The sequence below is a fragment of the Sciurus carolinensis genome, chromosome 15 (assembly GCF_902686445.1).
Source record: "Sciurus carolinensis chromosome 15, mSciCar1.2, whole genome shotgun sequence".
NCBI classification, from domain to species: domain Eukaryota; kingdom Metazoa; phylum Chordata; class Mammalia; order Rodentia; family Sciuridae; genus Sciurus; species Sciurus carolinensis.
The window spans coordinates 64,031,788-64,059,759 of record NC_062227.1 but is presented as its reverse complement, the minus strand read 5'-3'; the positions used below and the strand labels follow the sequence as shown (position 1 = coordinate 64,059,759).

The 27,972-nt window shown below is 40.3% G+C and overlaps 1 protein-coding gene across 2 annotated transcripts in view; it reads left to right on the top strand.

The window, feature by feature from the left end:
* The first annotated feature begins 2,643 nt into the window (after window positions 1-2,643).
* The window catches only part of Fech (ferrochelatase), a 32,795-nt gene continuing 7,466 nt past the window's right edge, over window positions 2,644-27,972 (top strand). The window contains exons 1-7 of one of the 2 annotated variants that reach the window (XM_047526906.1): window positions 2,644-2,886; window positions 6,621-6,747; window positions 12,056-12,175; window positions 13,620-13,768; window positions 19,636-19,770; window positions 22,664-22,770; window positions 26,276-26,374. In XM_047526906.1, the coding sequence (XP_047382862.1) occupies window positions 2,820-2,886; window positions 6,621-6,747; window positions 12,056-12,175; window positions 13,620-13,768; window positions 19,636-19,770; window positions 22,664-22,770; window positions 26,276-26,374 (804 nt within the window). In that variant the 5' untranslated portion in view covers window positions 2,644-2,819. Of the gene's footprint in view, window positions 2,887-3,039; window positions 3,059-6,620; window positions 6,748-12,055; window positions 12,176-13,619; window positions 13,769-19,635; window positions 19,771-22,663; window positions 22,771-26,275; window positions 26,375-27,972 lie in introns of those variants that run through there. The other variant, XM_047526905.1, reaches the window with a different exon arrangement.

Sequence of the window (27,972 nt, the reverse complement as noted above, 5' to 3'; positions counted from 1 at the left end):
CTTGATCTGGATTTGGTTGTTTCTTTGTCATAAAATGATTGTGGGGACAATTGATCAGATTTTTCTGAGTAGTCACTATAGCTCACCATTTGTCACATGCAGCCACTGTTTTCCTTGCACTGAATCCCCTCCCCCATTCTTTTTCTGATTATAGAGACAGAGTTGAGTAATCTGAATTTAGTTTGTATAGCTCAGAGGTGCCAATCATGGCAAATAATGAATTAGGGGATCCTCTCCCTGCTTTCCTGAAGCATTGAGCTGAAACCAACAAATTCATTTTATTTGGAATCACACGCTGAACTCAGAGTGTTGTTGGTGACAGGCGAGTGCTTTATTCACTAATTAAGTCACCCAGGCTGAGATAAACCCTCTCCCTTGGGCAGGGGTGCTGCTTATCTGAGGCAGCCCAGAGACTGTGCCTTTTAGCCTTCCATTTGCTAATGGAATTGGTATATAATTTTGTTTAAAATGTGTAAGTCAGGAAAAAATGTGTATGTGTACGCGCGCGCGTGTGCGTGTGTGTGTGTGTGTGTGTGTGTGTGTGTGTGTCTATTATAGTTCTTCAAATTCCTTTAGTCTTTCAGGGTCTCTTCTGGTTTTCTTAATAAACCTGCATTCAGAGTTCACAATTTCCAAGTTAAGGCCTGTGTTTTCAATCAGTTTTGAAAAGGATTTGTATAAAAGCATATTTTATCTGCTTTCCTTTTATAAGAACATAAAAAGTTATTCACTGAAAAGCTGTTGTAATAGTGCTTGTAAGAAATAAGCCATAGGTTAGAAATAACAATTATATGTACTCTGAGGAAGCAAGACTGTGAGGTTCCACCTTCAGTTACAATCTACAAGTCCATAATAGGTGCAATATGTGAATAAAATGAATGAAATGATGCTAGTTCACTTAAAATGTCATTACATTGACATATGTAATAAAGCATTTGCTAGTTCCTTTCTCCTTTTTGGTTGAACAAAAACCTAATCTGTCCCAACTGTTAATTTTGTGAGGTTTGGAACCTTTATGCTTTGTCACTACTCATCAGCATTTTCCTGGAAGGGGCCAGAAACTCCTCTTATCTCTACCTAGCAGGTAGGCTCAGCACCCAGGATAGAGGGGTGACTTACCCAGGACTTCCCAGAAGTGACCAGGAAGATCTCACATAGATCAGACATCTTGAACCCCTGGCCTTTTCTAATTCTTTTGTCTATACTTATTCCAGCACAGCATTTCAGAATATAGAGTGGAGCCTTTTAATGTAGTTTATTTAGAAAAAAAAATGAATTCTGACTCTGTGTAGAAAAGTATATTATCTACAAAGATCACCTCTTTAAAGTGCAACTTCAGACACATAAAATTTTGGTTACGAGTCAAGAATTAGCAAAATGCACAGGCAGTTTGATACTTGGAGCAAGTTTTACTACCTTTTCTCAGGGAATATCATGCTTGCATTAGAAGATCATGGAGGTAATATAAAAGACAATCTATTTAATTTGACATTTTGCATTGGGCTTATAGTCATAAAAAGCCAATAAATTAATTCAATCAAGAACATGAATTTTAGCTACAAAAATTGGTTTTCAATTTGATCTAGACTCTGTCTGCCCTGAATGTTTCACGTGACTTGGCCCCTTAATTCCTTCAGGCCCTAGCCCAAATGTCAGTGAGGACTTCTCTGACCCACTGGACTCAAATTACAATAGCCTGACCCCTCCCCGGCTTCCCTACCTTGCTTCATTCTTAACCGCTCATCATCATTCACAATACTCTATGTCAAGATTGTTTTCTGTTTTTCCCCTAATCTCCTAGAGGAAACTTGGTCTTTTCTGTTCACTGCTGTTTACCTAGTGCACACAGTAGGTGCTCAACATTAGTTCAATGAATGAATGATTCCCGAGGACCTTTCTGTACCAAGGGCTCAGTGTTCACGATATAAATAACACACATGGGAAGGGTGGGTTGGTGGAGGTGCAGGAATGTAGGAATTGCTGGAAAAGTGCCCTCATGAAATTGGGGGTGGGCGGTTAAATTGGGAAGGTGCACGGAAATGATCCTGACAAACCTTACTATAACAACCCCCCAAGAAATGCGTTTGCCAGCCTGTCCTTCACTTTTCCTAACACTCTCATATTAGCAGTATAATGTTCACTTTTTGATGTCACCGATCGAACAGCTGCTTTAGAGGTGCTGCTGAGAAATCAAATGACATGATTGCCTAATACAAAACAATCCCTTTTTCTGAAAAACAAAGCAAAAAAAAGTAAAAAATAAAAAAGTCTGCGCACTTGTACTATACTAAGCAGGCAAACTGGACAACTGAGGCAAAAGCATCCTTACATTAGGTAACAGTGATGGAAATGTCTGGAGTCTTGCTGAATCGTACTGCCATTCCTGCCTTGACCAGATTGGCAGACATAACCAGGAGATCGGTCCAGGGCAACGAGCTGAGTGACACTTTGGTGCACTGACCTGTGACAGAGGAGGAAAGGTGGCTACTAGTACAGGCCCGGCCACCTTCTCACAGTGGGCAGCTCCCGGCCAGCTGCGAGGGGCGTCTCTTCGCCAGGCTCGCCCTCCAGACCACGCCCTCCCGCAGAGTCGGCCGTGGAGAGGACACGTTTTCGATGAGGGGCGTGTCCTCACCTGGCCCCGCCCCCGTCCGGCAGCGAATGAGCGTGCGCGCCGCGAGGGCGCCGGGTGCTCTGGCATCTGATAAGGGATCAATACGCGGGTGGGAAGCGCTCCCCGGGTTCGGTGTTGGTTGGGCCGGTACCAGAGGGTGCCACCGCGAGAGGAACCCAGGTCCCCGATCGAGGCTGCCCCGGAAATGCTTTCTGCCGGTACAAACATGGCTGCGGCCCTGCGAACTGCAGGAGCCCAGCTCCGCGAACGGCGTAAGTGGGGCTGTCGCGGCCACCCCAGGGGCAGCCGGCTGTTCTCAGCGGGACGCGCCGGCCTGCGGGCTTCCGGGAGACGGTCGCGCAGAGGGACCCGGGATGGACCCTGAGATCGCCGGGAGGGCCACAGAAGGCGCGGGTTCAATTCTCATGGGTTCGCTGAGTGGACGTGAGCCCTGGCAGACTTACTAGTTAACTGTCATACTTAACTTAGCCTTAGTTTCTGTCTTCTGTACTAAACGATTGTTTTGGGGTTTGCGGGAAGGAAGTTATGTTAAGGGCCTGTCACTTAGAAGTAACACAGGCATCCGTCATCACCACCATGGGCATCTGCACAGCCATTCCCTCCCAAGTTGTTATTAATCATCGCAATTCAGAACTTTATTTCTGCTTTTGAACTCGGAGGTTCTCTACCACTGAGCTACATCCCAGCTCTTTTTATTTTTGTAATTTTGAGACAGGGTCTGGCTAAGTTGCTTAACTTCTGATCTTCCTGCCTCAGCCTTCTGAGTCACTGTGCTTGGCTTCTACCGTTAATTATTCAAAATGATGCATGTTTTTATGTGCACCTTTTGAAATAATCCCCATCTCCTATGGGATAAAAAATGGTTATATTTTGAAGTCCTGTGTACCTTGCCTACAGTTCTCTTCTACTCCACCCCCAAGTATCCAAAATATTAAAATAATTTGGTTTTGAAGAACAAGTGATACTCATGAACTTAAGTCACAGATATACTTTTGAATGATTTTTCTATTGGGTTTGTCCTGGAGTTGTGGAGTTTTATTTTCTTATATCATCTTTTCCTCTTCTGCATATCCCTGTTTGATAACCTTTATTGTTTATAGATGTTCCACAGGTGACCAGTTGTCCCTGTGAAGGCAGTGGGCAGGACAAAGTCACTTGGTTCTAGTTTATATGTGGGGAAGTCTGTATTATTGAATATTCTTAATCTCTTTGCCTAGCCACATGCAGTGTGCCAGGCACTGTTTTTGGGGCGAGGCATAGAGTGTTTCCCGCCTCTAATCTTCATAACAGTTGGCAAGGTTAGCCTTATCACCATTTCACACATGAGAAAAGTGAGACTTGCAGTGGTTCATTCAGTTGCCCAAGTGCAGCCATACAGCTTAGTCCTACGTGGGATTTCCCAGATCTTTCTGGCTTCAGAACGTACTCTGTATACTACACTATGCTGCCTGTGTGGCTATAAGCTAAATTTATTTAGCAATCTCAGTTCATGCTTTGAATGATTACTTTAACTCTTTTAGCTAAACAAATTCTAATTGTTTGGTGGCAGGCACTTCATTTTTCTAGAACCTTTAGCTCATTAGGGGAGGGGAGTGTCTTAGAGATGTCCTTAACAGATAGGAATATTAACCCTAAGTCCTGAGTGGGCAGTATCACTGTCCTCTCAGGAATTTGGTCAGCCATGGAGAAGAGAATTTTGTAAACGAGGGCATGGCAATAGTTAAACAACTCAAAAAGCCACAGTTCCTAAATTGTACTAGGAAATTCTAGCGTACTAGATGGAGAATCTAATCTTACCCCAACTTCCTTCCCTTTCCTTTTTTTAGGGTTGCAGGAAGAAATTTTATTTATGATGAGTAGTCAAATTTTGGAATACCTTAAGTTCTATTCTCATACCCCAAGTAATCTGATGTAATCTTATTTATATATGAAATTAGGGACATTGAAGCATGATTGAGAACTTGGTGAAACCTCATCATGTAGTTAGAATTAAACTTTTCTAAAATAAGGAGATGTGTGTTACTTTGAGGTTTCATGTGAATGGAATTGAACTTTTTTTCCCCCCAAGTATTGGGGATTGAACTCATTGGTGCTGCTATACCACTGAGCTATATCCACAGATCTTTTTATTTTGAAACAAGGTCTCAACAAGTTTCTGAGGCTGGTTTCAAACTTGCAATCCTCCTGCCTCAGTTTCCCAAGTAGCTGGGATTATAGTTGTGCACCACTGGGCCGGGCAGGAATTGAACTTCTTTATGTCAGTTTGTACTTTCATTTTGACTTAGTAAGTATTACTCAGCAGAAATCCATGTAGTTGGCTATGTTGGGAATATGCACAATCTGGATAGTTGGAAATCTAAATGACCTAGAGATATTGTTTTCCCATGTTTTGTACACATGCTGGGTGATTTAAGAGAAATCAGAGCAGATGTAGTTCCAATTCTCTAGAAACTTAAAATGAAACTAATGATAGCACTGATCACGTGGCAGACACTATGCAGTGCTTCACTTGTCCTGTCTGCTTTATTCCTCATAAGAGTTCCAATAGCAAAAATGTCATTTTATAGCTGGGGACATTAAGGCTCAGAAAGATTATAACCTGGCCAGAGATTACTGTGTGTAAGGGACAGAACTTAATTCAGAGTCAGACCTGGCAGGTCTGCAGCCTGAATTACTCATCATTGTACTTTTGCCTCTTTGGATGACAGTAGGAGGCTGATCTGAAGCTGATTTCTCCTGTTCAAGTACTAACCAGGCCCAAACCTGCTTAGCTTCCAGGATGAGACAAGATCAGACACATTCAGGGTGGTGTGACCACAGACTCTAGCTGATTTCTAACTTAATGGCTTGAGAGTGGGGAAGGAGGTCCTGTGTATGGCATGAGAAACAGTAGCAATAATGGTCCCATGTTGCCCTCTTCAGTACCTACTCTTTGGCTTCAGTTTGATTTCACTTTTGTTTAAGAACTAACACTCTGGCTACAACTGAGCATAGCACATGGACTCTTTGATTCATGTGACTTCTCCAGGCCTACCTTTTAACTCTTGTGGGGCTCAGGTCAAAAGTATATTTGGTCACACACATATAGCACATATTGGATAGCAAGCTAATAAATGGAATATGTTTTATCCTCTGACATTGGCAAATAGACCTTCATGTCAATTAGAAGGGTAAACTCTAGAACTTGAATTCTTATGAACTGCTGCAGAAATGTAGAGGCCTTGGGAGAGTCAACCTGCAAACTTGCCTGCTTCTCTTCCTGCCACCTGCCACCCCTTGGCCACCCTTCAGATCCAGGATTGTTTACACTGATGATACATTCTGCCCTTAGGAGGATAGATGAAGAGACTGTGGGGCTGGGGTGGGACTTTGGGAGCAGGGAATTGTCAACTCCTAGGTCCTGGGAGTTGGGTCTGGTATATGGGGTATGGATTCTGGGCAGGCTTGTCTCCTTGGCCATGTAGATTGCACATGGGGTGGGGTGCAGAGAGAGGAAGGCCAGAGCGGGTCCCCCACCCTTGCCAGGATCCCAGGGCAATACTAGTGTTCACAACACTGGTGCTTTACTAGTGCTTGAAGGCAGAAATGAGATCTGCAGCTAGTTGAACACTGACCCGTTTCCACTCCCTAAATCAGCCCTTCATCTTTCCTGTGGACCCCTCACCTTTCCCTTGACCACCACCCTTAGTAACATTTAGAATGTACAGCGGTTCTTATGGGGGATCATATCAAAACTGCAGCCAGTGTGTGGCTTCCAAATTGCCTCCCTGCAGGCTTTCATAAGCCATCCTAGGGCAGCAGATCTCCACCCATCCCCTTGGAGAGGCCTTAAGTACTTGTACCCGCCTGCAGAGAAATGCTGGGAATATCACCTCTGCCATCACATCTCTTTAAATTTTAAAGCCAGGAATTATACCCTGAGGACCTCTTCAAAAGAAATTACTTTCCAGCTAGATTTCATGCTAGCACTTTAATTTTGTCACAGTGGTGCATGGCATCTCAAGGGCCCGTCAGCCATGGAGGTGTCATTTGGGTACAGCAGCAGCGACAGCCACCACAGGGACGGCCCAACGGACTAAGAGTACAAAACCTCAAGCTCCACCAGAAAAGAGGTATGAGTCTAATTTTAGGATCTTTCTTTATTGTTGCAAACACCAGTGGTTACAAGCTACCTGGGAGGAGAGGTACTGGGAAAATCCACTATATTGGAAGTACTGTGTTATTTTCTTGGCATCCTCTAAATAGCTCTTAAACTACAAATTTTAGTGTCCCTGAACCCTCAGCAGGGATTTTGTTGAAAATAGAACACATAAAACTAGTCTTCAAATCATGCAAGAATTTGATCTTGGAATATGTCATACAAATTATGTGTATGCTGGAAATGTCTTTATGAACCTAATATAATTATGCCTATGAAGCATGTTCTGTACAGGTTAAAGAGGAAGTAACCTACCAATAACTTCTATAGAGGACTCTACCAAAATTAGAACGTAATTATAAATGACATACTATGATTTTTTAATTTATCAAACAAATCAAGTATATGTCTCACCCCTCAGCTCTTTCATTTGCTGGTGGGAGGCAGTAGGCCTGTTATTTGAGGTTCCTCTTCAATAGCAGAAGCCACAGCTGTCCTTAGGTCCTCCTCTGAAGGGCAACTACAGCAGACTTTATAAAGGGAAGTTGTTTAGATCTAAGGGTACCTAGAAATAGTACCCTTTCACACCAGGCAGAGTGAAAGAAGGAAAGTAGCTGGGACCTGCTTGACTCCTTTAACTTTCTGCAAGATTTGATGTCAGTGTAGTAAAGCTAATGCAGTCATGAAAATGGAATAGTCTAATTTTGTATTTATTGTTTTTCATGGTGATCATAGGTTCATTGATGGAATGCTAGGTAAACTGAGGTTTGTTAGGGATAGGACATGGGAGTGACAAATCATTCCCTCAACTCTCTGTTCTCCTAAAAGATGGAGTTTGTGAGGGAGAAGCAGAGACATCATTTTTGGTTGGCAGTGATCCAAGCAGGGCACTGGTTCTGCCACCAGCAGCCCCTCTTCCCACCTCAGCCCAAAGTTCTTAGGGGCTGGAATAGGTATTGGTATAAAGTGAAGAACTGATTCAGTGTGGAAACCTGGAAGGAAAGTTATTTCATCACTATATTATTCTAGTGGCAAAAGTCAATAATATAAATAGCCTTAATTTAAATTATTCAAATTAAATAAAAATCTAAAATAAGCCCTAGATTCTAAGTAACTTTTTATCATATTTATAGAAAAGCAATAAAAATACAGATGGGAAAATAAAATATAAAAAAGATCACTGATAATCTTACCATCTAACATTTTATCTCTGTATCTATTTGTATTCACTCAATATATACTTACTGAAACGTGACAATGCTGTACGTATTATTTTACAATTTCTCTTTACTTATGGTGTTGTCATACAACTATAAATATTCTTCTGTATTATTTTAGCAGCTTAGGAGTATTTTATTAAATCATAATTCATCCAGTTCCACATTATAGGCATAGGTTATTTCTGTTTTTTTTCCATATTTGAGTTGAAACAATGAGTGCCTTTGTGTATCATTGTGATACCAGATCTTTTAAAGGCATCATGCTGCTTAGTGCTTGAACTGGACTGGAATACTTGTTTTAATCAGCTTTTTTGCTGCTGCAGCTAAAAGACCTGACCACAACAATTTTTTTGGGAGAAAAAGTTTATTTGGGGACTCTCGGTTTCAGAGGTCTCAGTCTAATAGACACTGGTTCCATTCCTCTGGGCCTGAGGTGAGGCAGAACGTCATGGCAGATGAGTGTGGTGGAGTGAAGTGACTCACATGATGACAAGAAGCAGAGAGAGAGAGAGACTCTATTCCCCAGTTACAAAATATATACGCCAAAGGCATGCCCCCAATGACCCACCTCTTCCAGCCACGCTACCTCCCTTCAGTTATCTCTCAATTAACTGATTGGGTTAAGGTCTCATATCCCAATCATTTCTCCTCTAAACCTTCTTGCATTGTTTCAAACATGAACTTTTGGGGGATACCTCACACCCAAACCATAACAATACTAGAGGATGCTATTCTAGATTAGAGTTTGGCAGACTTGTGCTCTAAAGGGTAAGGTGATAAATTTTCTTAGGCCATGTAGGTCATATCGTCTCTTCACTGCTCTGCACCTATGCTGTTGCAGTGTGAGAGTGTAGATTATACATGAACACATGAATGGAGCTGTGTTACAATAAAACTTTATTTCCCAAAACAGTGTATATGTGTGTATGTGCAGATTTGGTGCGGAACCTGTAAAATTACAGGCTGTTCTAGAGGTAGCATAGAACCATAGGTCAGTTACATCTTGTAGGTTTAATTTCAGACTTGAATTTTGTTTCCTTTCATTAATGCTGACTATAAAGTAATTATTTCTTTATTAATTGATGAGTTTAAGTTCCTTTTATGTACATTTAGTAGTTCAAAAGAAAAACCTTATGTTTTGAGAGTCCCAGAATGTAAGAATGGCAAAACATTTAAATCTTTTCAAGTAAGAAGTTTTCAAATATGTTTTGCTGCATACAATTTTATGTTTAAACAAAGGGAATTCGACCAGTCAGACCTTGGTCTCAGGTGTGCTCTGTCTGGAGGGAGAAGAGACAGAGACCCTTGACTAAAGCTTTGCACTTCACATTCTGGAATAGAGCAGAGTCCGACTAGAGCTTACTAATACGCCATTCATCATGCACAACACAGTTTTGAATTAAGTGCATGTGTATTTGGGCATTTTCAAATCATGTGCATCTCTTTCATGTGTAAGATCAACATGGGTCTGCAAAACCATGAGCAGGGCAGAGTAACATCCGATTTTAAGCCACTTTTATTCTGAGCTCAGGTGTTATAGATGGAAAACACAGTTCTAAATCCCGTTTGCGCATTGATACCCTCTGTGGCTTAGGTAAGTCTTTTAGCCTGGGGTTTCTTCACCAGTAATCTTTTAACTGGCAGCAATCCATGGGAAAAAGCTCTTAATTTATTGTGAGTCACAGATTTTGAGGGTGAAAGACAGGATCCCAGGAGAAGACTGGTGGTCTAAGTAGAAAGATTAAAGGCATATTAGTTTGAAAAAATGATGCTTCTGGAATTTTGAGGTAGCAAGAAAGGAAAACCATACTACTGTTAATTTAGTGATAGGACTTCTATGTGGAAAAGTTCTGTAATAATGACTGACATCTTCAATGTCATCACTTGGTTCAGTCAAAAGAGGATAAAACTCTTTCTAATCTAGTAGTTCTAAACAGGGGGTTGGGGACATTTCCCTCCTCTCAGGACAAATTTGGTGCTGTCTGGAGACATTTTTGATTGTCATACTGGGGAAGGGTAAAATATGTTGCCATCTAGTAGGTAGAGGGCAGGGAGTTACAAAACATGCTACATTGCATAGGACAGTCCTCCACGGCAAAGTATTATCTGGCCCAAAATGTCAAGAGTGCAGAGGTTGAGAAACCCTGGTCCAAGACAATGATGTGAAAAGTGATCTTAGTTAATCTTTGTAATGGGATCTAAATTGGAAAATCCCTGATCTCATTGTAATGCTACACCTCCCCCTTCCCTGTTAATTGGTTCTTGTTCTAAAAGTCTGAGCCAAGAATTCAGATTTCTACTTCATTCACCTACAGTGTGTTTGATCAAGAAAGTGGTTTCACCTGTATAAATTTGACACATGCTGTTCCCTAATGTTACTGCCAAATGTTGTTAACAGTTGTTTAAAGCAGCCATTAAGATGGGCTTGTAAGGGCTGGGGATGTAGCTCAGTTGGTAGAGTGCTTGCCTTACAACAATAAGGCCCTGGGTTCATATCCCCAGCACTGGGGGAAAAAAAAATGCAATTGTAGTATCATTACTTTTAGAACACATTAAGAATAGTCTTCCAAAAGAATGCCATCCCAGCAGGTCTGCTTTAGTGCTGTGGGAGCCAGAGGTGGCCCCATGTTAGGTTTAGGAAGTGGGCCCCTCACCATTCAAAATAATGGTGCTCAGATAAACTTCTACTGGCTATTTCTCAGCTACTTTGTCAGGAATAAGTGGAGGATACAGTCATGCAATAGGATATTATTTAGCAATAAAAAGCAGTGGAGTACTGATTCTTTCCTGCAACATGGATTAACCATGGACATTTTATGCTAAAGGAAAGAAACCAGAAACAGTTGTATTTCCATTTCTATGACATGTCCTAAATAGGTGAATCCGTAGGTATTTCTTAATTTACAAAAGAAAAGGGAATTAGATGGAAGAAACACTCCTTTATTTTTTTCACTGCCATCATGGGGGCATGCAAGGCCCCCCATTCTCCATGGTCCAGCTCAGACCCTGATCTTCTAGTTCTGGGTCTCTGGTCATGGTCTTTGATGATTCCTAGAGTAGGTGGAGGCAGTCAGTTTGCCCTGAGCTTTACCTTGCCCCTGGCAGGGATTAGGAGTAGAGAACTCCCAGTCGAACTGAATTCAGGCAGTGTAGGCTTCCACGTTATGTGGGATTTAGAAGTCTAAATTTTTTTTTCTGTATAGTATTTTTTTTTTTCATTTTCCAGAAGTGCTTGACTTAAAACATTTGTAAAGGAATTTTACTTTATGTTTGCTTCTTCCTGCTCATGCAATGCTTGATTCTTTAGCTTGAGACTAACTTAAATGTAAGTGGCATTTCTTCCAGGAATTCTCTAAGCAGTGGATTTACAGGAAGAATGGAAAGGTGAGCATAGAGTGAAAATGTATTTTATCAGAGCAGAAATCATAGAAGAAAGAGTAAAGGCAGGCAGTGGAGAAGGAAGCAGAGTAGCGAAAAATAATTAAAGTCAAAACTAATTTCTTAATTCACAGAAGAGAGGTGATCACATAAATGAGTGAGAGATGCTGTACTGGGGAGGTTTAACGTTATATGGGAAGCCTTCTCAGTGTCATAGAATTTACTATATGCCAGATCATGCTAAGTAACTCAGTACTTTAGCCACTGAATTCTCAAAACAACTTTTTGAGGTAGGTGGTAGATTTTTATTTAGCACATGTGGAAACCTGAAATTTAGGAATGTTGAGAACTTGTATGTCCATAAGGCTCTGATATGTATAGATTCTTCAGCCTCAGGACAATGCTAGGTATCTACCTTAAATCTCAGTCCCCAAAGAATCAGATCTTTGTTTAGGGCTGACAGGTTAATAGGGAAACATCTTGAGCCCAGTGAAGAGCAATGGAGGGAGCTAAGAGACAATGGAGAAGTGGAGACCTGGTGTATCCCCAAAAAGGCAGCTGTGAGATATTAGCAAAAGGTTTGGCAGTTGCATCCAGATGAGAATTTATTAGCTGAACCAAGCTTCTATCCTGGAGGATAATAAAAAGTGTGACAAATAAATTGTTGCATTTCATTTTATGTAGGAAACCGAAAACTGGAATATTAATGCTAAACATGGGAGGCCCTGAAACCCTTGGAGAAGTTCATGACTTCCTTCTGAGGCTCTTCTTGGACCGAGACCTCATGACACTTCCTATTCAAAAGTAAGATATGGGGCTGGGGTTGTGGCTCAGCAGTACAGTGCTTGCCTGGCATGTGTGGGGTCCTGGGTTCAAACCTTAGCACCACATAAAAATAAAAGGAAGGTATTGAGTCCACCTAAAACTAAAAAAAAAAAAAAAAAGAAAGAAAAAGAAACCCAAAAATAAAAAGTAAGATATGTATAAAACTCTGCACTTTAAAAAAAAAATAACATGTGCAGTGCATTTGACTTTACATGTAGCTCAGCTCTAGAGTTTCAGTGCATATCTAGCAGTGGCTAAGGCAGCAGCATTCCTGTCTTTAGGAACTCAGAAGATGTGATATGGAAAGAATTGCATGGGGTGAGAGCTAGTTAGTGAGCGTTCTGCTTGAGCCCTCTCCTCCCCAGAGCCCTGGAAATTGTAGTTGTCTTGACACAATGGAAGTACCTTTAAAGATTTTTAAAGATATATTTGTACTTGGCACTTAACGGCTGATTAACACTCAGGGAAGCAATGTTGATTACTCATTGGTACTTGAATATGGATGGCTGCTATTCTCCTTCTTTTTCTTTCATTCTTCCTTCCCTACATCCTTCTCTCTCTTTTTTTCTTTTAAAATAGGTTTTACAGTGAAACATTTATACATAAATATGATTTAAAAATGCAAATAGTATTAAAATGTTGACAGTACAAAGTAAGTGTCCCTTTCACCTTGAACTCCAGCCTCCTAGTTTCCTGCCCAGAGGTAAATACTATTACATCCAGAAATAGTCAGTGCATATCTGAGTCTATATATACACCCTAAATATCCCTCCCCAACTTTGTTATAAATTTGAATGTACTTATATATATTATTTTGCACATTGCTATTTTTTTAAACTTAGTACATATCTTATTTCATATCATATTGTATAGATCTGGCTCATTTTCCTAATGACTGTTTAGAATTGTATTGTATGGCTGTACCTTAATTTATTTAGCATGTGCTTCACTGATGGATAGTTAGGTTGTTTACAGCGCTGCAATGTACATATTTTTTGCACACATCATTGATCATATTTAAGTATATATCTATAGACTTAACATTCATTTTGTTAAATTAAGAGCAGTATATACTTCCTATGTTTTATCCTAATTCTTGTTAGGTGCAGAATCAATATATAAGATAGTAGCTAGCCAGGATCTGGGGTTCTCTGCATGGATGTCAGGAGTTTTGAATCTTCCAGGTGTGTTGCTAGAACAACTGGTAGAGTGTAGAGGGGATTATTCCTTAGAGAACATCTAGCTTCATCTCTGTTCTCTCTCCAAAGAACTAGCTGTTGTCAGTGACCTCAAGCTTTTATTTTTAAAGGCTTGATCTTGTTAGGTTTGTCTTAAATTTTTGCTTATCTTTATTGAGTAGAAAATATTTCTCAGGTTGCTATGGTGGAATAAAATCTACTTACCTACATGTTAAATGGTTTAGTAAGCTGGCACCATTCATCGCCAAACGCCGAACTCCCAGAATTCAAGAGCAGTATCGCAGGATTGGCGGTGGATCCCCCATCAAGATGTGGACTTCCAAGCAAGGAGAAGGCATGGTGAAGTTGCTGGATGAGTTGTCCCCTACCACAGGTACAGCATTTCTTCATTAACATAGTGCTGGGCTTGTTCTTTCAAAGTAGTTATGAAATTCAAAATGGTCCTGGATACAAGTGCTGTTGTATGTATTGGTCACTCTCAATTTGTAAGTTTCTGCATAATATATGATCACTTAACTGAGTTCTCAAGGCATTATTCTTTAACTATAGAGCCTTTTCCATTACTTCCTATGTTACAAATGAAAAAGCAAAAAATTTGTACCATGAGTTTCAAAAGGAGATTCAAGGTGTTAAGTTGACAGAAGCAACATGAATAGAAAATGCATGTATCATTGTATTAGAAAGAAGTCCTTGGGAAATGAATCGAGGCTGCTGCTGTGGCCCTTTCTTTCTGGTTGGATAGCTAATTAGATCAACATTTACAGCAGAATTAGCTAGCTTCCACGGAAGCCATGAGACACTAAGCAGCATTCAATGACTGCTTTCAGCTCTCAGCAGCAGCACCACTGGCAGATATCAAAGTGCCACAGTGGACATGGAACTAAAAAGAGGATTGTATACATCTGGTAACTGCCCTTTGAGAACTTTTAAGCAGAATAATCGTGTACAGAATGAGACACTAAATGCATAAATGAACAAGTGCCATGTTGAATTGCATCCAAGACTCACTTGGATGCAGGACACATCATTATTTCTGTATAATACTGAGAAACAAAATACTGGTAATTAATTTTAAGACACCATCTGGTTAGGTATGGACCAATAAGAGACATGTTAAACTTGAAAAAAAAAAGTACATGTGAAATACATTCATCACAAATACATTTTAGGGCTTCAGGACTCAGGGCAGAAGTGTGACGCTATGGAGACCCTCAAAGTGAACAACCTCCATTAGGCAGGACCGAAAGGAGCATTCCTCTCTCTGAGGAGACATCACTGAGCTTCAACTTTAATTGTTCTCAGAATCCACTGTTTCCCATTGTACAAAGGGACAAAGGTTTCTAGTCCCTTAGCAGATCATTTCACTTGGAAAATTGTTCAATTGTGCTGCTGAATATTAGGTTGCATCTTGCCTGCCTCTGTGGCTCAAGGGCATTTCTTAGGCAGTTCAGCCACATATGCCACAGTGCATCTTTTTAAATGTTAGTGGCAGGAAACTTGGCTGCCCTCCATTAGCTCCTATTTGGTAGAGAACAAATTCTCATGATTAACACTTTATCATCATAAAAGGTTTAATATGAATCAGGTTTGCAATTTATATAGTAGAAAAAAGATGCAGAAAGGTGTCACTTTTTTGTTTACATGTTACTGTGGTACCCATCAACATAAAGAGCCCTACTAGAGATGTCAGACTAGAGAAAGGAAATCAGATGGAAGGGCATCCTTTCCACCTCCTCCTTCCACTCTGATCTCTGTGATGAGGCTGCTCAATTGTCCAAACCAATCAGGCCACTTTTTGCCTCAGCCTCCCGGATTGGCTGGGCAGAGTTCCCACAGAATGACCTGAGTTGAACCAGTGTTCCACTCACTGTCAAATATCTGATTGTTTTATTGTGTGGCCATGTTGTACAAAGACAGGAAGATACAAGCTTGTGCATTCTAGGATTAATCATTCTCTGCTTTGGTATGCATCAAAGGATAATAATATCCACTTCATGCTTACATAATCAAAATGTGAAAGTGGTTTTAACAAAACAGTGATTAAGCATTCTGTCTTGTAGAGACTTACCTTAAAAAGTTCACTACTCTTTATTGGAAGTGTGGGGTTCAGTTTTAGGTATTCATGGAGCCTGAGTCAGCTTGGTGGCTCGCTTGTCCGGACACACTCACTCCTAATGGGGCAGGAAACTGTCTTTCCTCCTTCACTTGTTCCAGTCATCTTCTCACTTACTCATCCAGTCTTTCATCTATGAATTCCCATATCCATCCAGAACCAGCCACCAGATCTACATAAGCACTGACCACGTGTCATGTAGTGCTGAAGGACAGAGGAGTGAGTAAGCCACACTTTACCTTCATGGAGCCAACTTTCCTGGTAATTTTCATGGAAGCAGGAGGTTACTTCTCTTGGGAACTGCTTTTGATATCTTTGGATCTCAGAAGCTCATCCCAGGTCCTGGTCCTGGATGGGTGTTGGTATTGGTGACCATTTGGCAAATCACTATCCTCTGTGGCCCATGCTTGGGACTCCATGAGGCAGGCCAGTTAAACCATGATGGATGACCACACCTATTATGTTAGCAGATCTGCTTTGGGGTATGGTAGTAGTATTGAATATAGGCCAAGACCACCCATTCCTTTATTCCACAGCAGCCCATTGAATGCTCAGCGTTGTTTAGTGTTGCTATTCAGAATTGAAAACCATGGTTTCTAGTTACAAGAAGCTTCCAGTCCAGTGGGACCTTGCTGCTTCAGGCAGTCTTCTTATGAGGCAGAGGGAAAATCTTTTGGAGACTTATTGGAGAGATGGTACACAAAAACGTGTGAGCTGATGAGCACAGAGTGTGGATGTAGGATAAATGAAATAGTCTGTAGGCTTCAAAGCTTCTGTGGGGGAGTTTTGCAATGAAGACCAAGAAAATCACTGAATGGGGCTCTATGACTCTCCAGATTGCCCAGAAAGAGGCTCCCTGTCCTGTTCTATACACTTAGTGGACACTAAGCTGAACCCAGTGCCTCTGAGAGGAACCAGCAGCCAGTTCCCTCCCTCCTTTGCCTCTTTCACATTTCTCATTTTCTTTCTCTCATGTCCCCCAAAGTTCATGTGTTGGAAACAATCCCGGAATTCATATGATAATGACATTCGGAGTTGGGTCCTTAGGATTAGATGGTGTCATGAAGGTGGGACCCCTATGATGGCTATAGTGGCTTTATAAGAAGAAGAGGAGAGACCTGAGCTAGGATGCTTGTTCTGTCTTGCCATGCAGTGCCTTCTGCCATGTCACAATGCAGGAAGAGGGCCCTTGCCCAATGCTAGTGCCCTGCTCTTGGCCTTCCCAGCCTCTAGAGCTGTGAGCCAAATAGACTTCTAGTCTAAATAAATTACTCAGACCGAGGTATCCAGTTGGAGCAACAGAAAATGAACTAAGGCATCCTCCCTTCTTTTCTGCACAATTATAAAGTTTACTTTTGAATTATGTCTTTTTGTTTATTTCTACTAAGAAAACTTGAAGCATGAAAACATAATGATTGCAAACAAAAAAAAAATGTTTCATGCTTTCATTTTTTAGGACATAGTTGTTGCTTGGTAACCAGAATGGAAATTTTGAGATTTGCACTGGTTTTGCATAGAATTGAGCAATTACCTGATGTAGTGAGTTATAATAAGCAAGGGGTATGGTTACATATAGTTATAGGGCAGTGTAGTCATGTAGAACACAGAGGAGACAGGTGAGAAGTATATTCTTGTGATGAAAATGTGTTTTTAAAATTATAGTTTAATTATGTGGGCAGTTACTGCTTTTAATGGAACTGGGAACACAGTGGGTAGGGGGTTGGGATCTGGTTCGGGTGGCTTTGCTGCTTCCTCCTGGTGTGTGACTTCAGGCAGTTTGCTTACCTCACTAAGCCTCCTTTCCAAAAGAAAGGTAACAGAATCCATTCCTTGGGTTCTTGTGAAAATTAAATGAGACAATTCTGAAAGACATTAGTGTGGTACATGGCCAAAATTCACTGAATAGAAAGCTTTTATTTCTTACCATTGGCATAGAGTTTACCTTCTGATGCAAATTAAAATGCATCATGCTACATGTTTCAAACCCTTCTCCCCAAAGGATCATGTCCCACATGGGAACTATTGTACCTACTAAATGAGTGAAGTTTTACTGTTTAAAATCCCATTTTTCTCTCTTTTCATAATTCCCTCCAAAGTGTGTCCACTCTGAGGAGGCCAGGCCAGTGAGTCATGTGCTTGGGCATCACTCTGACCAGGTGGGGTACCCACCAGATGTGGTGCTGGTTACTGTCAGAGAGGCTTCTTCCCCTCCTGTGTTCTGTTAGACACAGCCAACTACAAGAAATTCACTATGACAGCAAAGGTCTTCTGTCATTTCTTGCTGGCTCCTTAGGTGAGACCAAGTCAGAAAAGTGTTGCCACTTTTTCTAAATATATGTTTGTAGGCCTTTGGAAAACGTTATCTATCCTTTCCAGAGTATTTTACTCTCTCTCACTTAAAAATGTGGTCACCCACCCCACCTTTATCTGCAAGAGCAGTCTCTCAACCCTCTTAGTCTGCACTATTTGAGAAACTCTCAGACCCCAGGCATTTAGACTGCAACTTTCAAACACTGGACAGGTGAAAAGACAATGTGAGAAACTGGTTGACCTGCAGCATCTGGGGATCTCACTCTGTCAATCTGCTAATTGTATTGTCTCCAAGTAGATTAGAAAGCAGTTTCCACTGGCTTGCTAACCTCAGCTCCAAGAGCCAAGGGTTGCTTAGAAATGAACTTGAAGGTTTTGTGATAGTTGGTAGTTTTAACATGAATCACATAATTGTTGAACAATTGGTCCTTTGGAATTTGCTTATAGGGTTATATCTCCTAGTGTGTTTTAACTACATTCACCTATTTAAATACAAAAGAACATAAAATTCATGGCCTAGAAGGGACAGTTGAAAATAATTCCGTTTGTATTCTTCCTTCCTCTTTTTTGCAGTCTCCATCACGAGATGAATCAGACCATTCTTACACACACACACACACACACACACACACACACATACACACACGTCCATTGACATCCTGGTTCTGCCCTTGGTAACATGTTCCATTATTTCATAGTTCCCTGGGTCAAGTTATGAAGGATATTGCCCATGTGTACATCATGTATATATAGGATAAACTCTTTATCTTTTTTTTTTTTTTTTCACTTTCACCTGATTGTTTCTAGTGGCAATTTTGGGTCACATTCTTCACTGCAGTCCCTGAAAATACTTTGAACAATAACAATCTGGGGTCTGTTATTACTTGACATTTGTGTAGTGTATTCCCAATGTCATCCCTTAGTGTTAGTTTTGTATAATCTTGTGAAAGGCAAGGCAGCGAGACCAGGGCACTTTAGGAAGCTTTCTTTCAGTTTTATGATTTTATAAATGCCTGAGAAATTATGTGATATGACTGCCTTTGAAATGCGGGAGGATAAAGAAGATAGAAAGGGGAATTGGTGAAACCACAGAGGAAGGAACACAGATGAAGCAGGGTCGGGCCATTTTAGGGCCACAATTACTGTACATCCCTCTTGATGCCTCTCGTGTAAGCATTGTGTTATGTATGTTATCAGTGAACTTTTAGTATGATTCCCAGTGCTCGTACATTGTTTTAATTAAGTAGATGATCTGGGATCGAAGGGAAGTGGGTGATGGGAACAGGTGGGGTATAGAAGGAGCATGGGCTTTGGAATGGGGGACCCAGGTTACAATTCCAGCTCTACCTCCTGCCAGCTATGGCTTTGGGCAGGTCAGTGAACTTTCAGCCTGTTTCTCTGTCTAATAAATGGAGTTTAAGTGTGTGTGTGGGAAGCAGAGTATCTCCTACAGTGTCTAGTATGCAAGGGTTTACACTTTAAGAATAAGTGCTAATTTTTCCTCCTTTTTCTGGGGTCTCTCTTTTCTCAGCCAACAACAGAGAATTAGGCACAGAAGCATGAATTTTAAAAACCATCATGCCAAGTAAAAGGGTATGGGTGGGGATGTTGATTCTAGAGAATAGTGACTGAAAGTCCATGTACCAGCTGAAGAATAATTAAGATCCAAGGAATAGTCTAAACTTGCCCACATAATCAGCATCATAGGACATTACGTTCACTGTTCTTTGTTCTGGGCATTAACATTGTGTTTGGTGACTCCAAAGAATCTATATAAAGATTAATACTTTCTCCTTTCCACTTGTGCTTCCTAATAGCTCCTCACAAATACTATATTGGATTCCGGTATGTCCATCCTTTAACAGAAGAAGCAATTGACGAGATGGAGAGAGATGGACTAGAAAGGGCCATTGCTTTCACACAGTATCCACAGTACAGCTGCTCTACCACCGGTAAGGGCGGCCTTTTTGACAGTGGGAAGGTGGATAAGGCCCTAGCGAAGTTAACCAGGGAGACTGAGTGCTGTAAAAAGGATAAATCACTTAGATTTGAATGGCAAATCCAGGCTGTCTCCTTTAAACATGAGAGTTCAGGTCGGTCCATTTGAAATCTCATGGTTCATCTGCTTCTTGAATTATTGGCCAGTCAGCTGAGAATTACAAATGGTGGGTGGAAGGCGATGGCTGTGTGTGTTCAGTGCCTTAATGCAGCTGGATAATGGATCCATAATGAACCTTAAGCCACTCTCTAGGTTTACATCACATTCTTATTTTTTTTTTTTCAAAAATGCTTTTGGTGGTCCTGGGGATTGAACCCAGGGGTGCTATCCCACTGAGCTATACCCTCAGTCTTTCTTTATTTTGAGACAGGGTCTTTCTAATTTGCCCAAGCTGGCTTTGAACTTGTGATCCTCATCCCTCAGCCTCCCAAGTAGCCACCATGCCTGGCACTCATAACCTTATATTTATTGCTACCCTAATATTAATTAGCAAAGGTTAGTGCTATTTCCCTTTTGAAAGCAGAGATGCCCGAATAGCATGAGTAATATTGGTATTTTTGTTGTTGTGGTGCTGCATTCAGTGATGGGTTGATTGATTGCTAAACTAAAATCCAGTTTTGGATTCCCCTTGCAAACTTCCCTTAGTGTTCTTTATTTTAGAAAATGTTACTACTTGCTGTTCCTATGTATTTAACTGGAGCTGGAGAATAAGCTGTTTGGCAATCTCTGTGTTGCTGATTGTAGGTAAAATTCCTACTGTCACCTACAAATACGTTTATTTGAATTTTATTTCAAGAATTGAGGTCAGCACATTTTTACTCCCAAATTGCTCTTTGGCAGTAATGTTTATTATTTCTATAACTATAAGGAGAAACAATGGCTGCTGGTGGGAGAAACATTCAGAGCTCGTTGAGTGCCTTATGTATTTGTCCAGAGCACCTGTCATTTGAATTGTGATTTCTTTCCAAAATGTACTTCTACAACTTCAAAACTTTCTGGTAACATATTATTGGAAATGAGTCAGATCTAGAATTTTTGATATATGCTTCTGTCTTGCTTTAAAAAATATACTTTTACCTGTGAATATTTGCCCTCAAAAGTAGGTAGGTTCAGAAGGTTGGTATTCTATGACAAAGGATTGATTTTGGGTTTCATTTTACAGTTGACTTTTTCTGTGGGTTTAGAGCTTCAGAATATGCTCAGGTTTTCTTTAGTGCAACTCTATGTAAGGACAGATACATCTTTACCTCTGAGTGTGAAAGCCTTTTGGATATACATTTATTCTTTGAGGCCACTAGAGTGTCATTTATCTATTTTGTCTTCTGGACGTGAACTGTAGTGGCAGCCAGTGTAGTCTGGGTGTCTGTCACAAGCACTTTTCTCAGTTGTATTTACCCCTTCTTAATTACTTCCGCTGGTTTATTGTTTCCAAGTAATCTGAATGAGCTAATATAGCTTCCAAAAGCCCTTTTGTTTTATCTGATAATGATACCTAGGTATTTTGTGAATCTGAAAATGATGTATGATTTATTTTATGTATATTTGGAAATGATATATGGTTTGCAATATTAATATAGTGATAACTAGTTTGATTTCTAGAGGTTTTTTTTTTTTTTTTTTTTTTTTAAACGGTGCTGGGGATTGAACCCAAGGGCCTTGTGCTTACAAGGCAAGCCTCTTCCAACTGAGCTATATCCCCAGTCCTAGAGATTATTTTTGATCCTTGAATGGACTCACTTTGGATTCTTTTGATTCACTGTTTTCTATTCACAAAAATTGAACCCTTTATTTTTGTGAAAGTTGAACCTTAGCCTAAGCATACATTTGAATTAAAATATGGCTCTGTTCTGATTATACTTTTAAATGGGAAACCTAGCTGACTAATAGTTCCTATGGTTAGAAAAGCCACTGAATTGGTGATGGGAAGCATGCAAATATGTTGGAACTCGTCCTATTTTAAGATTGGGGAAGAGGTTCCAGTTAGGATTGGTTTTATGGGTTGGAGTTTGACCACAATGCCCTCTTTCCTGGGCCAAGAAAAAGAAAAAATTACCTTGGTTGTCATCATCTGCCCCGCTATATAGGCTTCAAATTTTCATGATTTCCATCTCCCACTTAGAAATACAAGTTTTGTTAGATTGCCTGTAAGAACTTGGTATCCATTTAACTTATTCTAGGGAATGATGATGTAGCAGTACATAAAAAGAGAAAGTCCTGATAGAAAGAACTGCTCACCTTATTGTGACACCATGGAGACATGTGGTTATAAAACTGTCATTGTAACATGGAAATAATATTAAATTATTTCATAATAATCTCATCTCATAATATTAAATAAAAATGCCAAAATAGGAGAAAGAATTATGTATATGCTAGCATTTCAACTTTGTAAAACAAAGCAGCATAAAGAAAAATACCTGAAAACAACTGTGTAGAACAGAACCATGGAATGATGGCTGATTTCTTTGTTCCTTTCTTCCTCACCCCTGCATTTCCTATAATGGGACTTATTACCCTCATAATGGGAAAAAATTCTAACCTGCTTTCAATTATAAGACTTGGTCCTTGTAAGTAACAACTGCTTATATTTCATAAATCCGCAACCATCACATTTCTCACTAGAAATGGCCTCAATAATCTTTGAGAGTCTGTTGAAATTGATTGCTTTTTAGTGACCTTCATTTGCAGGGTAGTTAAATCTATATGCATTTTAGAGTATTGAAAAGATTGTAATTAGACTGGGATTCTGTATAGAAGCAGTTACCTACTTTGAACTTTTAATTACTGCCTTTACTAGTCTTTTTTTTTATTTTCACGATAATCAAAGTATGTCTACTATATTTCAGGCAGCAGCTTAAATGCCATTTATCGGTACTATAATGAGGTGGGAAAGAAGCCCACGATGAAGTGGAGCACTATCGACAGGTGGCCCACACACCCTCTCCTCATCCAGGTAAGCCAGGACTGCTGGTAGTCCTGTCACCAGCCTCTGGGTGATCAAGTTCTTGTCCCTGCTTGGTTTCTGGTGTCTTTCCGAGCCCTCCTGTTCTCTTGCTTAAATTACATGCTAAAGGCTTAAAAGAAAGTATTAGATTCCTGACTTATTATGAAAAGAGAAGATAAATTTAATATTAAAATAGTTCCACTTTTCTTTCTTCAAATTAATGCTGTTAGTCCCAAATCATAACAAAATAACGTTTTGAGTTTTGTGTTTCCCAATGACCAGAAGAACACTAAAGATTGTACATGGTGTTTGGGCTAATTTACATGTATAGATTGAATGACTGACAATAAATCAAACTGTCTACTTTCTAAATATTTTAAAATGTCAAATTTAGGTGGCCTGGAGTTGTGGCTCAGTGGTAGAGCACGTGCCTTGCATGTGTGAGGCACTGGGTTTGATCCTCAACACCACATAAAAGTAAATAAATAAAATATAGATATTGTGTCCAGGTACAACCAAAAAAATTTTTAAAGAGTCAAATTTAAAAAATGTAAGGTAATATATCTACATGTTCTGAGACATGAAAATAAAAACATTTCAATGTGGAAAGTTTCATTGCTCCTGTACAGCTTATATGTATATAATGTATATTAATAGGTGCTTGATTTCAGAAGAATCAGTGTAAACTACAAAATTCTAAAATAAGTTCGAGTTGGTATTTTATTCTTTAATGTCCTTCAAGTATGGAAGGCAATTGATAAAATATTGTCCTGAGTCATGCAAATAGGATTTTTTTAATCAGTAGAAGATTTTCATTTTGAGTAAGTTTAGGTATGAGCAATATTGAAGTGATTTCGATTGTCCCGTTTATTTTCCATTCTTTGAGCATTGTCTGACCTCTGGCAAAATACCCCGTTACTTAAAATCCATAACCACTAGATGGTGCTAGATATCATTAAAATCAAGCTAACTCTTCTAGAACAGACCTGACCCTTTAGCTCGTAAAGGGTTAACTCCGGGTGAACTCCAGTCTTAAGAAAAAGGTGAAAAGAAGGAGCCCCCATGGGGATGGGTGTCACTGTGGGCTCTGTGTCCCCTGCGGTGCTGCTGGGTCCTGCCAGCACTGCCCCAAGGGAGCACCGCATCCCCTGACTGCAGCCCTTGGAGGCTGTGGCTGGAGGGAGGGCTAAGGTCAGCGCTTACATGTGGAGCAGAGTACCCAGGGATCTGCACAGCATCTGCCTGCCCTGATCAGGGAGTAATTAGATTTGCATTAAAATTCAGCCCTTTGAAAAGGGGGAAGCAGAAAGATGGAAAGGTCTCTTAACTGAGGAAGTCTCTGTTCATAAAATAAAAGGGAATTTTAGAGGCATTTATCTGCCCTCCTGGATGGTGTGATTGAAGGCTCTGAGGGCCGCGGTGCCTCTTTCATTCTGCAGAGGGGCTGTGTGCAGAAGATCCCGCAGATGGGCTGTAGGTGATTTAAGCTGCAGTATGTGTCCGTGGCGCCTCAGAGTTGAAGATGGCTTGGAGACTGCTAAAGCCAACGAATTATGTGCTGGTTTGCAGTTTTGCAAGCTGAGAAAAGGAAAGAAATGCTGAGCTCTGGATAAGTTAGGAATTTGTTTTGGAAATGAAAAACAAAACTAAAAGCAAGTCAAACTAAAACTAAAAATATAGTTTAAAACTGAAAATAGAGTTAATAGTGTGGTTCTTAATCCACATTTCTACTTGTTATAGGTAATAATTACAGCAGTAATTTTATTACTATGGTTTCTAATATTACTATTTATTTCACTGTAGGAATAATTGGAGTAAATTTGTGTCCCAACCTACTTAAACTTCACAGAGGCCTCCTCTTCTAGGTTCTTGCTCGCAAATAACGCTTTCTCAACATCCTTAGTTTCCAAACACTGCAAAGACCACTGGAAAATATAAGTTTTTTAAATTTCAAATATTACCACATTTACTCAATTAGTAAATCATAAATTCAGAGAAGTGAAACTTAACTTTAGGTGCCATCTTGTGTCATGTGGCACTTATTTACCAAATTTGAAAGTTCCAGAATCTAATATTTATTAGGGAAGAGTTTGTACCTCCTATAGTATTAACTGACCCCTGATATATCAAAATGCTAACAAAGGCAGATTTGTATGTTTCTGGAAAATGGTCCTTTATCAATTTTAAAAAATCTTTTTATTTGGAAGTGACAAGTACAAGAAGTATATAGCCAGACTGTGGTGTACACCTGTTGTCCCAGCTGCTCAGGAGACTGAGGCAGGAGGATCACTTGAGCTCAGGGGTAGGTGGCCATCCTGGACATTATAGAACCCTGTCTCAAAAAAAAAAAAAAATAGTATAGGGAATTTTCTTCTACTCTTTGCCTAGGTTCATGTATTATTAGCATTTGTCCCACTTGCTTTTTTATTTGATGCTCTGTGTATATGACTATATATGTGTTTGTGCATATATGTATTCTTTTTTCTGAGCCATTTGAGAGTAAGTGGTATATATTTTACTATCTTCTACACCTAAATATTCTAAGTGTCTGTTTCTTAAGACTAGGACTGTTCTCATCCGTAACTTCAACACAACATTCAACATCAGTAAATTTAAACATTGACACTCAATTTTATCTCATTTCTGTTCATATTCCACTTTTGTCAGTTGACCTGTTACTGTCCTTTGTAGCATCTTCTTTATAATTTAAATGATAAAGAATGATTAAAGTGTGAGATGAAAGCAAGCCTCTTCTGATCTGGCATTTCAGCACCTATCCCTGTGAATTGGAAAGTGCCAGCTAGATGGAGGGAGTAAAGTGTTCTGGTAGACAGAGGTTTGCAGGTGGCGGGACCTGTGTTCTAGCCCCAGTTCCCAGATGTGGTTGGATGGCCCCATGTCCACAACATCTTTTCCTGCTCTGTGCATCTAATGGGGGTTGTGCCACCTGTCATCTGTCATTAGGGAGGGTGTGAGAAAGGTTGAGATTGCCTTCACGAGGATCCTGGACTCAGGAGGAAGGTGTCATAAAAATAGAAGAGTATTTTCTTATTTCTCTCCTATTTCTAGCTAATGTATTTTCATGCAATATGCCTGAAAGCCAAAGTAAGGAAGATTTAGAAAGACCCTGTAAGCTGTTTTCCTGCTAACGGAGCAGATGCAAGGCCTTAAAACAGCTTCTCCTTCCCATCTGTGTTTCCTTTCCATCTGGAAGTGTGCCCTGCTCTTCCCGAGGGGAGGCAGATCTGCAGCATTCATTTGCAGGGAGCCATTAGTGAGCTTCAGAAGTTTCCCATCAAATTCCCTAGGCCCCTCAAACCGTTACGATCCATTTTGATGATGAACCAAAGCAAAGAGACTGTACTGTTTGCAATTTTTTTTTTTTTAAAAAGTGTTCTTATTTTTGAGGGTTGATTTGAGATTTTTGGTATAACTCTCATTTTTGAAATATTTTCTTGCCTTCCACTTCTGTCTTCCCATTTCCCCATCTTCTCCTTTTTTGGGATTCCTACAGTGCTTTGCAGACCACATTCTGAAAGAACTGGATCGTTTTCCATCTGAGAAGAGGAACGAGGTGGTCCTTCTGTTTTCTGCTCACTCACTGCCAATGTCTGTAAGTAAGAGCATTTTGTTGGGTGACCTAGTGTAGGGGACTGGGTTGTTACATCTTCTAGATGTGAAAAATGAACCCAGCTCTGTTCCGTTCTAATCCCTTATTCAAGAATGCCTGCTAAAATTCCAGACTTAACTTGGTACAGACTTCCTTTGACTCACTATTTGCAACCTCATAACAATCCAAATTAAAATATTGTAAATCTTTTCTTAACCTCTTTAAAGTGATGATTGGAAGATATATTAAGTTGGAAGAATTTCTATTAAGTGGGACTGTTATAAGAAGAGTTTTTGCCTGTCCCATTGAGGCTGATGTTTCAGTGTGTCCAGTTATATAGCCAGCTACCATTCAGACCAGTGCTCTCAGTTCTAGTCTTCTATTCTCAAGACTTGATAAAAGGCTGTTGAATCCCAGGAAACGAGTGTAGTTTTTGATTTGCTAAGATTAAGGACCACATTTTGGCAAGTGAATATATAGCATATCAGGTTTGACCTGGTTGCTCCTGAGTTCATCATATTATACCAGGTCGTTGAATAAAATACTACAAACTGCACCATGGCAATCAAATTTTTGGAAGCAAGATCAAGCTACTGTGCCATATAATTTATATATATATGTGTGTGTGTGTGTGTGTATGTAATATTTTGTTTTTGGTACTGGGGATAGAACTCAAGGGTGCTTAACCAACAAACCACATCCCCAGCCCTTTTTAAAATATTTTATTAGAGACAGGGTCTCACTGAGTTGCTTAGGGCCTTACTAAGTTACTTAGGTTGGCAATCCTGCTCCCTCAGCCTCCTGAGTCGCTGGGATTATAGGCACGCCTCCACACCCAGCACCATATAATTTATAGAAGGGCTTGGAATAAGTAATTAGTTTCATCAGTTTAAAACTAGTATTGTGTCCTAAAAACATTGCTTTTCAGTGCTGGGTGTGGTGGTGCATGCCTGTAATACCAGCTACCAGGGAGGCTGAGGCAGAGGATTGCAAATTCAAGGCCAACCTGGGCAACTTAAGAGAAATACTGTCTTGAAATAAGAAATAAGTATGTAGTACAGTGGTAAAGCTCCGCTGAGTTCAGTCCTGGAAAACACAGAAGAATAATAACAACAAAAAATACTGCTTTCCAAGCCAGAGAGATGGAGAATTACATTTTCTTAGGTGTGATTAAAGTTTGAATTTGGTGGTTAATGGAGCCAGCCTCAGCTGAGGGTCACTGGTCTTGCTGCTCCATACTGCCACTTGGTGGTCATTAGAGTCGAGCCCTGAGCCGTGTTTCCTCTCCAACACCTCAACTAGGCAGTCGCTGCTTGGGCAGTAGGTGGCTCTGGAGATAAATTTCTCCCTTCTAGATGCTCACCTATTTCATTTTAACAGTACTGTATTCTCTTCTCTGGTGTCATGCAGATCCTCTTCACATATCCATCTGTGTATGATCAAACCTGAAGTGCCAGAAGGGAAGCTCCTGAACATTTTGCACAGGAACATTCCATGTGCCTCCTTGCGGTCTCTCACCCTGGGCCTCCCTTCCCTTGCCTTCCTACAGGGATTGAGCAGGTGCTTCCAAGCTCCTGTGTGGGACTAAGGAATGCCATGAA